The sequence below is a fragment of the Ranitomeya variabilis genome, chromosome 4 (assembly GCF_051348905.1).
Source record: "Ranitomeya variabilis isolate aRanVar5 chromosome 4, aRanVar5.hap1, whole genome shotgun sequence".
NCBI classification, from domain to species: Eukaryota; Metazoa; Chordata; class Amphibia; order Anura; family Dendrobatidae; genus Ranitomeya; species Ranitomeya variabilis.
Window position 1 is genome coordinate 473,503,291 of NC_135235.1, and position 11,880 is coordinate 473,515,170.

Sequence of the window (11,880 nt, forward strand, 5' to 3'; positions counted from 1 at the left end):
AATAGAAGCACACTTAAACATAAATTGAAATAATTAACCTTATACGGCATTTGCCTGCTGGTCTGGCTTACATCTGCTAGCCACTTCACCAACTTTGTTAATTTAGTAGTCCCACAGACATGACACGCTTCCCCCCTGCACACCACTGACGTCTGCCTAATGAATAGATCAGGGGGGTTAGTTACTATGGACACCATCACTATTTTTTGTACCTTTTTATCTCCGTGGAAACGGGATGCTTCTCATCTATTTATTCTGAGAACTATTCACGACACACACACACACAGACAAAAAAATCAGTCTGCGTCCAAGGAGGGGGGCTTCAAGCAGGAGAGGTTCCTCATCCATATTACTTAGGAAGAGCTCGCTGACAGTGCTTAAGTTTTTATAGAGAGCTTGTAAAACTGTCAGCATGGGAGGTGAGCAGTCAGACATTAGCAAGAACAGAACATGAAATTCACGAGTCAAGAGCCAAGATAATGAAGCAGCAGCTCAACTTCTCCAGGATCTGGAACAAACTAGAAGTCCTGTAGTCGGACCAAAGAACAAATCTACACAATTTTTGGATCTTTATATAATTCATTAAGATATTGAGAAAGGTTTTTTGTAGAGATGGGATTATTGCCTCTGGCCAAACACCTATAGACTGATTGACTTGGCTTGGTCATAGATCCATCACTCCTTCCATGAGACTAACCCTTGGATTAACCAGGCAGTGGACTTCCCTGGTCATCACTAGGAATACTGTACTGTGAGGCTTGTATTCATCAGGAATAATCATTATTGGCTTCATGTAATACAGATGGTGGTAATTATCAGTTGACCACCACTTTCTACTGATCACAACAAAAGGATTGTCAGGCTTTATTGACCAGGTGTGAACTGTAATGTGGCCTTCCTAGGTTTACGGCAGAGAAGATGAATGTCTCCATCCAGATGTCATCTTCAGACAGCTATCATCCAGAGTCGGTGCTTATCCCAGTGTTATATTCTCTCATTTTCCTAGTGGGTACAGTGGGAAACAGCCTGGTCCTGGCAGTCCTGTTAAGGAATGGCAAGATAAATAACACCACCAATCTCTTCATTTTGAACTTAGGGGTTGCAGACCTTTGTTTTATCATATTCTGCGTACCATTTCAAGCCACCATTTACACCCTGGACAGTTGGGTATTTGGCCCATTTATGTGCAAAGCTGTGCACTTTTTCATATACCTCACTATGTATGCCTCCAGCTTCACCCTGACTACCGTGTCACTGGACAGGTAAGAACATCTCGGGATTATAGATTTTGAAGCTCTTTGATTAAATAATGTATTAATTTAGGATCAGCTAGGTTGGAGCTATACCCAGACTTTTGTATCTATTCAGTTATATCTAGACAGAAAAGAGCTAAAACCATATTTTATTGTAATGATGTAATGAATGAGCACGGTGCAGGCTTTTGCATTTTAACTTCATCATTTTGTAGGGAATCTCCCTACAAAAAAAAAGTTATTAAAAAGTACAATAAATCTGTAGTAGCTTATTTTCCTGTTACTAATGTAGTTTATTTCCAAAGTAAAAAGAACATTATTAAAAAGAGAGATTTTCACAGATTTACAACAGAATAAAACCCTGAAGCTAGCCATGTAAGGAAAGGTCAGACTGTAATACAATATGTGCACCATGCCATTTACTCATGCAGCAAGGTAGCTGTCGGAATCAGAATGATCTGATATACAGTTTTCTACAGTAGTGTTATCATTTATAGCAGAATTGCAGTTCATATATAATCATATTGAAATTAAAGCACATTGATAAAGTCTGGGACCTTGGGCTCTGTTCATAGAAATATCATTTTAAGGAAACGGTGATTCAAGAATCTGCTAGGCAGTGTCTAAAAAAGAAAGATTTAATTGAGAGGGGTTAGACAGGGTGAGCATATGGGATTAGATTACATGATATATGATATTTGGCTAGGATGGGAAAAGCAATATCTAACTCATCTGGCAAACTGTGGCAATTTCATGTACCATGTTGACACATTGGTGTTATTCTCCCTGACTTATGTGTCCTAGCACTATCGATATATCTTTTTCAATAACTAACACAACCCAAACTACTTGTTCAGGACGAATCGCTTTAAGCTACATCATTTTATTAAATAGTTATTCTGATTTTGCATAGATAGAAATTCAAATAGTCGGGGTAAAAACAACCACTTTTGCAATTTATTGTTTATTAAAATTTTCAGCCATTCTTATGATATTAAAGTCCACTTTCAGGAAACAGGGTAACATACCTAAAGCAGGTACTTACCCTCCCCACAGAAAATTTTCTGTGCTATGATGTGCATAAATATGTGATTCTTCGGAATTTCTTTTAGACTTTGCCTGATGAAGAGACCTGTGTAGTCTCGAAAGCTTGCAATTTGTTACCATCTTTTCAGTTAGCCATTAAAAGGTATCAACCACTCTCAATTCTAAATATTTTTCTATCTACTGGCTAACACGGTACCAAGATATATATCTTTGCCCTATCCATGTCAGAATTTGCGTATCACCCTTAATGGAATGCGCTCTGTCAAAAGACTGATGCTGTTATCTCATGAGACTGCTGTAGCCAGTCGGCCACTAATGATTGGCTGCAGTGGTCTACTGGCATAACAGTGACACGTGACCGGCTGGAGAACACAGAGCTACCATAGAAGGAAAAGTGCCAGGCTTTTTTTATTTTATGATGGGCAGAGGAGCTGTTATAGGCTATAGCGAATCTGTCATCAGGTTTTTGCCATGTAATCTGAGAGCAGCATGATATAGAGGCTGAGACCCTGATTCCAGCAATATCTCACTTACTGGGCTGCGTTTTGCTGTTTCAATAAAAGCAGTCTTTTATCAATTGCAGATTATCACAACAGGACAAGGTGCTCCATGCCTTCTAGTCAACTTGTTCTGGTTATCCCACCTCCCCCAACCGCCAATAAAAAGCTTTCTGTCATATAGTGCACACAGAAAGCTGCCAATCAGTGATGTGGGTGAGGTTATACAGAGCTCAGCATTCTGAGCATTGTTAGATCCGCAGAAGAGAAAACTGTGATTCTATCACAGCTGCTGCACCCACTAAACTAAGTGATACATCGCTGGAATCAGGGTCTCTTTCCCTACATCAGGCTGCTGTCAGGTTACATAGCAAAACCTTCTGACAGATTCCCTTTAAGAAAGGGTCGTCTAATAGTGGAGAACCCTTTTAACTAATTATTTGCCCACTTACACTTAGGATCTATCAACCTGGCTATTTCCTCCATCGTAATGATGAGATTTCCTAATGCTCAGCACAAGCTGTAGCAGTCAGTCAGGCTACGTGGGTGGAAATTGATATACCGTAGTTGTGCTCATATACTGTTTCGCTCTATAGCTTGGTTAATAAAATGATAATTTTAATGTCAGGATTTTACAGCTATTCTGACATGTATATTCAAAGTAAATACATGAGCCTCCTCAGGTCTTAAAATTGTTATTAATGTATGCAGTTTGTATTGTCAAATCTGGTGACAGATTTGATTTAAAGTTAAAAAAGTGTCTAAAGACCAGAATGGTTCTTTGTGATAAATTTAGTACATTTTGACAGTCTAAATATTAAGACAGTTTTAGTAAATCTGTCCCAAACAGTTCAGCTTTGTGTATTTAGGACACCCTCCTTGCAGAGGTAGAGGTAACACCTCAATATTCTGTTGTGCCTGGCCAGCCACACTAAAGTCCATGCTGTATATCTTGGAGAAATGTTTGTACATAATAATTGACCAGCAATCGGACATAAAACTTTTTGAACAGTTGTGCTTACTAGTAAAACCTTTTAATGTAATTGGCACTGGAAACACTTCTTAATATAATTGGCATCAACAGGTCATTGCAGCTTCTTTGTGAGAACATAAATGAGTTATGGATTGAAAATGACTATGAAAGCATTTAAGTGTCTCTAGTACAAACCGAGTGCCCTGAATAAATTGGCTTTTCTATGCAAAAGGAGAAAACAGATTCTTCTTACGAGGTCGGTTTGGTTTACAGTTACTATGTAAGAGGCGCATACATAGAAATCATGGGGCCCCATAGCAGAAGTTCTAATTGCCTCCTCCCAATCCGCCCCACAAAAAAATTAAATAATTGCCAAGATCACAGAAGAGCATATCTCACAACTTTCCAGCTTTTATATAATATCTAAGAAGTATCGTTTCTCGTTGCGGAGATTGACATGCTAAGCATGCCGAGATGAGGAGACTTAAAGCCGCAATGCTTCTCTGGGAAATATGCTAATTAAGCAAATTATCTCTTCAGAGAGGAAGAGAACTAGAACTCTAGTGCCACCTATTGGAAGGTAGCAGTCCTACAAGTCAATGTCGACCCTTTAACGAGCCTTGTCACATGACTTAGGATAATAGCCAAACCAGGATCTCAATTTGCAGACTCTGTGTTTCGGGGTGCTGCCCCTCATCAGTGCAAAGTGGAGATCTGGTTATAGCATGTCAATCTCTGCAAGGAGAAACGATGCTTCTTAGGTATCGGTCGGAAGGCTCGTTAAAGGGTCGACATTGACTTTTAGGATTGCTACCTTCCAATAGGTGGCACTAGAGTTCTAGTTCTCTTCTTCTCTGAAGCTTTTACATAGTAATTTTTACTCCTGATGAAGTCCTAGATTCCTCTTTCATTGCCCTAATAAAGTATGATACCAACAAAAGTATGATACCCCCATGGTGAAGTTCTCTACATAAGCCTCTGCATGCACAGTATAATGACCCTGATGTACTCCCAAAGTAAAGTGTTGTGACCCCAACACAGTATGATCCCCCAACTGTGACCCCACACAGCCCTCCGTGCAGTAAAATGGGCCAACATACAGTATAATAGCCCCACACTGTATAATGGCCTGCACTAGCCCTCTACACAGTATGATGGACCCCACACAAATCTTCACACTTGAAGACACAAAAGAGCATAGTAAAACCAAAAACACTCAGTTTCAAAAAATCACAGTAATCCGCAAGTGCTTGTTCACTGACTTGTTCACTGTGCAAGTAGCACATGTGTTCCTGTTACCACAAATCTTCACACTGTATAATTGCTTACATACCATAGAATGGCCCCCTGCATAGCCCTCTAAATATAATAGCCCTACATAACCTTCCACATAGTATAATGCACCCCCGATAATCCTCCATATAGTATAACACACTCCCCACGGTCCTCCATAGAATATAATGCACTCGCCATGGTCCATACAATATTATGCACCCCCCATGGTATTCCATACAATATAAGACACGCCCTCCATGGTCATCCATACAATATAATGCACTGCCCATGGTCCTCCACAGAATATAATGCACCCCCATCGTCCTCCATACAATATAAGACTTGCCGTCCATGGTCATCCATACTATATAATGCACCCCATTGGTATTCCATACAATATAATGTACTCCCCATCGTCCTCCATACAATATAATGCACCACCCCCATGGTCCCCATACAATATAAGACACACCCTCCATGGTCATCCATACAATATAATGCACTCCCCGTGGTCCTCCATAGAATATAATGCACACCCCATCATCCTCCATACAATATAATGCACCCCTATGGTCCTCCATACAATATAATGCACCCCCTCCATGGTCCTCTATAAAAAATAATGCACCCCCATGGTCCTCCATACAATATTATGCACCCCCATGGTCCTTTATACAATATAATGCACCCCCATCGTCATCCATACAATATAATGCACCACTCATGGTCCTCCATACAATATAATGCACCCCCTCCATACAATGCAATACACCGCCCATGGTCCCTCATACAATATAATTCACCCCCTCATGGTCTTCCATAGAATATAATGCACCCCCTTGGTCCTCCATACAATATAATGTACCCCCATGTCCTCCATACAATATAATGCACTCCAATTTCCTCCATACAATATAATGCATCCAAAATCATCCTCCATACAATATAATGCACCCCCTCCATTGTCCTCTATACAATATAATGCACCCCCATGATTTGCCATACAATATAATGCACCCTAATGTCCTCCATACAATATAATGCACCCCCCATGGTCCTTTACAATATAATGCACCCCATCATCCTCCATACATTATAATTCACCCCCCATAATCCTGCATAGAATATAATACACCCCCTTGGTCCTCCATACAATATAATGGACCTCCAATGGTTCTCCATACAATATAATGCACCCCCCATGGGCTTCCATAAAATATAATAAACCTCCTATGGTCCTCCATAGAATATAATGCATTCCCCGTGGTCCCCAATACAATATAATTCACTCCCCCATGGTCCTCCATGGCATATAATGCATCCCCTAAGGGCCTCCATACAGTATAATGCACCCTACATGGTCATCCATACAATATAATGCACTGCCCATGGTCCTCCATAGAATATAATGCACCCCCATCGTCCTCCATACAATATAAGACTTGCCGTCCATGGTCATCCATACAATATAATGCACCCCATTGGTATTCCATACAATATAATGTTCTCCCCATCGTCCTCCATACAATATAATGCACCACCCCCATGGTTCCCATACAATATAAGACACACCCTCCATGGTCATCCATACAATATAATGCACTCCCTGTGGTCCTCCATAGAATATGATGCATGCCCCATCATCCTCCATACAATATAATGCACCCCTATGGTCCTCCATACAATATAATGCACCCCCTCCATGGTCCTCTATAAAAAATAATGCACCCCCATGGTCCTCCATACAATATTATGCACCCCCCATGGTCCTTTATACAATATAATGCACCCCCATCGTCATCCATACAATATAATGCACCCCTCATGGTCCTCCATACAATATAATGCACCCCCTCCATACAATACAATACACCGCCCATGGTCCCTCATACAATATAATTCACCCCCTCATGGTCTTCCATAGAATATAATGCACCCCCTTGGTCCTCCATACAATATAATGTACCCCCATGTCCTCCATACAAGATAATGCACTCCAATTTCCTCCATACAATATAATGCATCCCCCATCATCCTCCATACAATATAATGCACCCCCTCCATTGTCCTCTATACAATATAATGCACCCCCCATGATTTGCCATACAATAGAATGCACCCTAATGTCCTCCATACAATATAATGCACCCCCCATGGTCCTCCATACAATATAATGCACCCCCATCATTCTCCATACATTATAATTCACCCCCCATAATCCTGCATAGAATATAATACACCCCCTTGGTCTACAGTATACAGTATAATGCACCCCCCATGGGCTTCCATAAAATATAATAAACCTCCTATGGTCCTCCATAGAATATAATGCATTCCCCGTGGTCCCCCATACAATATAATTCACTCCCCCATGGTCCTCCATAGCATATAATGCATCCCCAAGGGGCCTCCATACAGTATAAGGCACCCTACATGGACTTCCATACAATATAATGCACTCCCCCATCGTCCTCCAAACAATATAATGCACCCCTCCATGGTCCTCTATACAATATAGTGCACTCCCATGGTCCTCCATACAATATAATGCACCCCCCAGTCCTACATACAATATAATGCACCCCCCATGGTCCTCCATACAAAAAAACGCGCCCCATGGTCCTGCATTCAATTCAGTGCACTCTCCATTGTCCTCCATACAATATTATGCACTCCCCATGGTCCTCTATACAAAATAGTGCACCCCCCATGGTCCTGCATACAATATAATGCACTCCCATGGTCCTCCACACAATATAATGCACTCTGCATGGTCTTCTATACAATATAATGTACTTCCCCATCATCCTCCAAACAATATAATGCACCCCCCATGGTCCTCCATACAAAATAACGTACCCCATGGTCCTGCATTCAATACAGTGCACTCCCAATGGTCCTCCATACAATATAGTGCACTCCCAATGGTCCTCCATACAATATAGTGCACTCCCATAGTCCTGCATACAATATAATGCACTCCCATGGTCCTCCATACAATATAATGCACTCCATGGTCCTGAATTCAATACAGTGCACTCCCCATGGTCCTCCACACAATATAATGCACCCCGCATGGACCCCCATACACTATTATTGCCACCAGTCACTGATTTTAAAAATTAAATACAGTCCACACCTCTCCTCGTTCCACCTGATGCTCCGATCTGCTGAGCCTGTGGTGTGAAGCGCCGGACATGTGAGAAGAGCTGTAATGATGTCATCGTGCCCACTGCTCTGACACGTCAGACGCTGAGGCAGAATGATGAGGGTGGAAGCTTGCACTGATGACCGGATCCCCTCTCCAGCTTTCAACACGAGCAATGATGATGGAGGATGGAGTGTCAGCAGACACTTCCACCACTATCATTCTGTGCGGACAGAGGGCCCAATGTGGGCGCTGACACCTGGTCCCCCTGTCTCACAGGCTCCATAGCAGTACGCCACTGCTTTAAGGTCCTCACGATACCTCTGTGTGCCTCCAAGTTCATATGTCAGCATACAAAATATTCTGTTGGTTTCCCTATGAATCCCAAATTCTGGCAGATCTCATTGTGTAAGCAAGCATCCCTAGGTAGAGGTCAGAGGGAGAACCGCTGTGTTACCTTCATGCTACCCTGCTTTAGCGTTTTGTAGTGAATGTATGTTTTTTCCAAGGTGATTTATTATATTATGTGTTAGTTTATGCTTTACTTTTTATATATATATATCTATCTATATATTGAAGCATCAGTGATTAATGCTGCCGCAAAAGTGTAATCACTTAATGTTTTTTTTCCTTAAAGGTACCTTGCTATACGTTACCCATTGCGCTCAAGAGAACTACGTACACCCAAGAATGCTCTCATGGCTATCACCCTCATCTGGAGCCTGTCATTAATCTTTTCGGGACCATATCTCAGCTATTACCAAGAATTTCAGATGGCTAACCTTACTGTCTGCCACCCTGTGTGGCAAATCTCTCATCGTAAGACTATGGATCTTTGTACTTTTATCTTCAGCTATGTTATTCCTGTGCTCGTTCTTAGTTTGACCTATGCCCGCACTATACGATATCTCTGGACTTCTGTAGACCCAATTGAAGATATGTCTGAATCAAAGAGGGCCAAGAGGAGGGTGACTCGCATGATCATCATTGTTGCAGTCTTGTTCTGCTTGTGTTGGCTTCCTCACCACCTTGTAATTCTTTGCATGTGGTTTGGATACTTTCCCCTTAATAACTTCACATATGCCCTACGTATTCTTTCACACCTGGTGTCCTATGCTAACTCTTGCGTAAATCCAGTGGTCTACGCCCTGGTCTCAAAACACTTCCGGAAGGGATTTCGCAAGATATTCCGTTGCCTGTTGTTGCGCCAAAGGTCAGCCAACAAGATCCATGTGGTCCCTGCAGCCCACGCAGGAGTCAGCACTTTAGAAGTGGCGTGTACAGAGGTGACTCAGTTAAGTGAAGGTCCATTGCACTGCTCCGCCTGTTGTCATGATCCCGGAAGCCCATGGGAAGATACGGAAAGAAACGGTGATAAAAGAGGCTCAGAATTCATCACATTTAACGTTACCTAGTTGTGAGAGTCAAGATGGAAGAAATGAAGAGAAGTCTTCAACCTCCTTCTTCAACGCAACTATTAATTCCAGAAAATGTGCTGAACAGCCAATAAGCAATGATAAACATTTTTTTCTAATACCAAAGTAGCAAATGTTCTCGTTGACCCTGATAGTCTGAAACACTTTTACACTGTGAATACGACAAATGCAAATTAATATGAGCTATGAGCATCCATCAGCATGGACATAATAATAAATAATAATCTTTATTTTTATATAGCGCTAACATATTCTGCAGCACTTTACAGTTTGCACACATTATCGTCGCTGTCCCCGTTGGGGCTCACAATCTAAATTCCCTATCAGTATGTCTTTGGAATGTGGGAGGAAACCGGAGTACCCGGAGGAAACCCACGCAAACACGGAGAGAACATACAAACTCTTTGCAGATGTTGTCCTTAGTGGGGCTTGAACCCAGGACTCCAGCGCTGCAAGGCTGCTGTGCTATCCACTGAGCCACCATGCTGCCCATAGCATTCTTATGGCCTTTATTGGGATTTTTATAAAAGAGGTAACTTGAGGGTCGGCATGTCAGTCCAGGGCTGATGAGTGACAGCTTGTTCGTCTGCAAGCTACAGTATACAATCGCTTTTCTTGACTATCCAATGCACTTGAACCACCAATAATCATTAACGTGCAAGAAAACATAAAACTCTGTAACTGTATTTTTTGTCATTTAATAACATGCACATAAATGTATCTTAAAGGGATGTTTTGAGATCTAAAAAGGGGTTTGCTTTATTTTGCTCTTTTTAGAAACAGCACCTCATTGGTCTAAATGTTTTGTCGGGTATTTCAATCAGATCCTATTTAGATCTCGGACAACCCCTTCTGAGCACTGATCCAGGCTTTATTTAGAGTTGTGAAGCCAGCATGCCTTAAGTAGTACAATGCAATGTTATTAATTAGTTCATTAATATTTTTGCAAATTTGCTGATATGTTATATTAAAATGCAGCATTGCTTACTCACTGTTTAAGCAGACCTTTAATAAAGAAACTACTTTAAAGGGAATGCATCACTTATTTTTTTTTAATAATTAAAAACAGATACCTATATATTTTTTTTTCTCATCTATTTTTTATTTTCTTATTTATGTTGCATTTTTTGTGCACATGCTTATGGGTTAGCCATCTTGCTAGAGTTGCTGTTAACAGCATTCACAGATATGATTTACAGCAGCCACATAAAGCATATGAAAGGGGGAGTTCTGGACATGTTTTGTGATCTGTGCAGGGTCATCTTGCAGAGAGGAGGAGGTGAAGGGTGAACATCACTTATTGTGATTGCTGGCTCCTGTGATGTCAATATATCAGTGTCACCTTTCATTGTAATCCTACCTGTGATGATAATGAGTTGTCTTCTTAAGAATTATCTCCACAGAACAGGAAATGTCAGAGTATTGTGAGACTCAGGGGTCAGAGTGAAAACTGCAAGATTATTATTATTATTATTTATTATTATAGCGCCATTTATTCCATGGCGCTTTACATGTGAGGAGGGGTATACATAATAAAAACAGGTAGAATAATCTTGAACAATGCAAGTCACAACTGGTACAGGAGGAGAGAGGACCCTGCCCACGAGGGCTCACAATCTACAAGGGATGTGTGGGGATACAGTAGGTGAGGATAGAGCTGGTCGTGCAGTGGTTTGGTCAATCGGTGGTTACTGCAGGTTGTAGGCTTGCCAGAAGAGGTAGGTCTTCAGGTTCTTTTTGAAGGTGTCGAAGGTAGGTGAGAGTCTGATATGTTGTGGTAGAGAGTTCCAGAGTAGGGGTGATGTGCGAGAGAAATCTTGTATGCGATTGTGGGAAGAGAAGATAAGAGGGGAGTAGAGAAGGAGATCTTGTGAGGATCGGAGGTTGCGTGCAGGACAGTACAGGGAGACGAGGTCACAGATGTATGGAGGAGACAGGTTGTGGATGGCTTTGTATGTCATGGTTAGGCTTTTGTACTGGAGTCTCTGGGTAATGGGGAGCCAGTGAAGGGATTGACAGAGGGGAGAGGCCGGGGAATAGCGGGGGGACAGGTGGATTAGTCGGACAGCAGAGTTTAGAATAGATTGGAGGGGTGCGAGAGTGTTAGAGGGGAGGCCACAGAGCAGGAGGTTACAGTAGTCGAGGCGGGAGATGATGAGGGCATGGACTAGGGTTTTTGCACATTCTTGGTTTAGGAATGTATGTATAGGAATGTGTGAAATATTTTTGAGTTGAAGGCGGCAGGAAGTGG

General features: G+C 41.7%; 1 protein-coding gene across 1 annotated transcript; it reads left to right on the top strand.

Annotated features, from left to right (window-relative positions):
• Nucleotides 1-321: 321 nt before the first annotated feature.
• Nucleotides 322-10,847, top strand: GALR2 (galanin receptor 2). Its single transcript, XM_077251781.1, has 2 exons — nt 322-1,262; nt 8,831-10,847. The coding sequence occupies exons 1-2, from the start codon at nt 919-921 to the stop codon at nt 9,606-9,608; spliced, it is 1,122 nt and encodes a 373-aa protein (XP_077107896.1). The 5' UTR covers nt 322-918; the 3' UTR covers nt 9,609-10,847.
• Nucleotides 10,848-11,880: the final 1,033 nt, after the last annotated feature.

Coding starts and splice junctions, on each gene's coding strand:
- GALR2 (XM_077251781.1), top strand. CDS start 919: ATGAATGTCTCCATCCAGATGTCATCTTCAGACAGCTATCATCCAGAG. Junction 1,263..8,830: donor ACTACCGTGTCACTGGACAG/GTAAGAACATCT, acceptor TTTTCCTTAAAG/GTACCTTGCTATACGTTACC.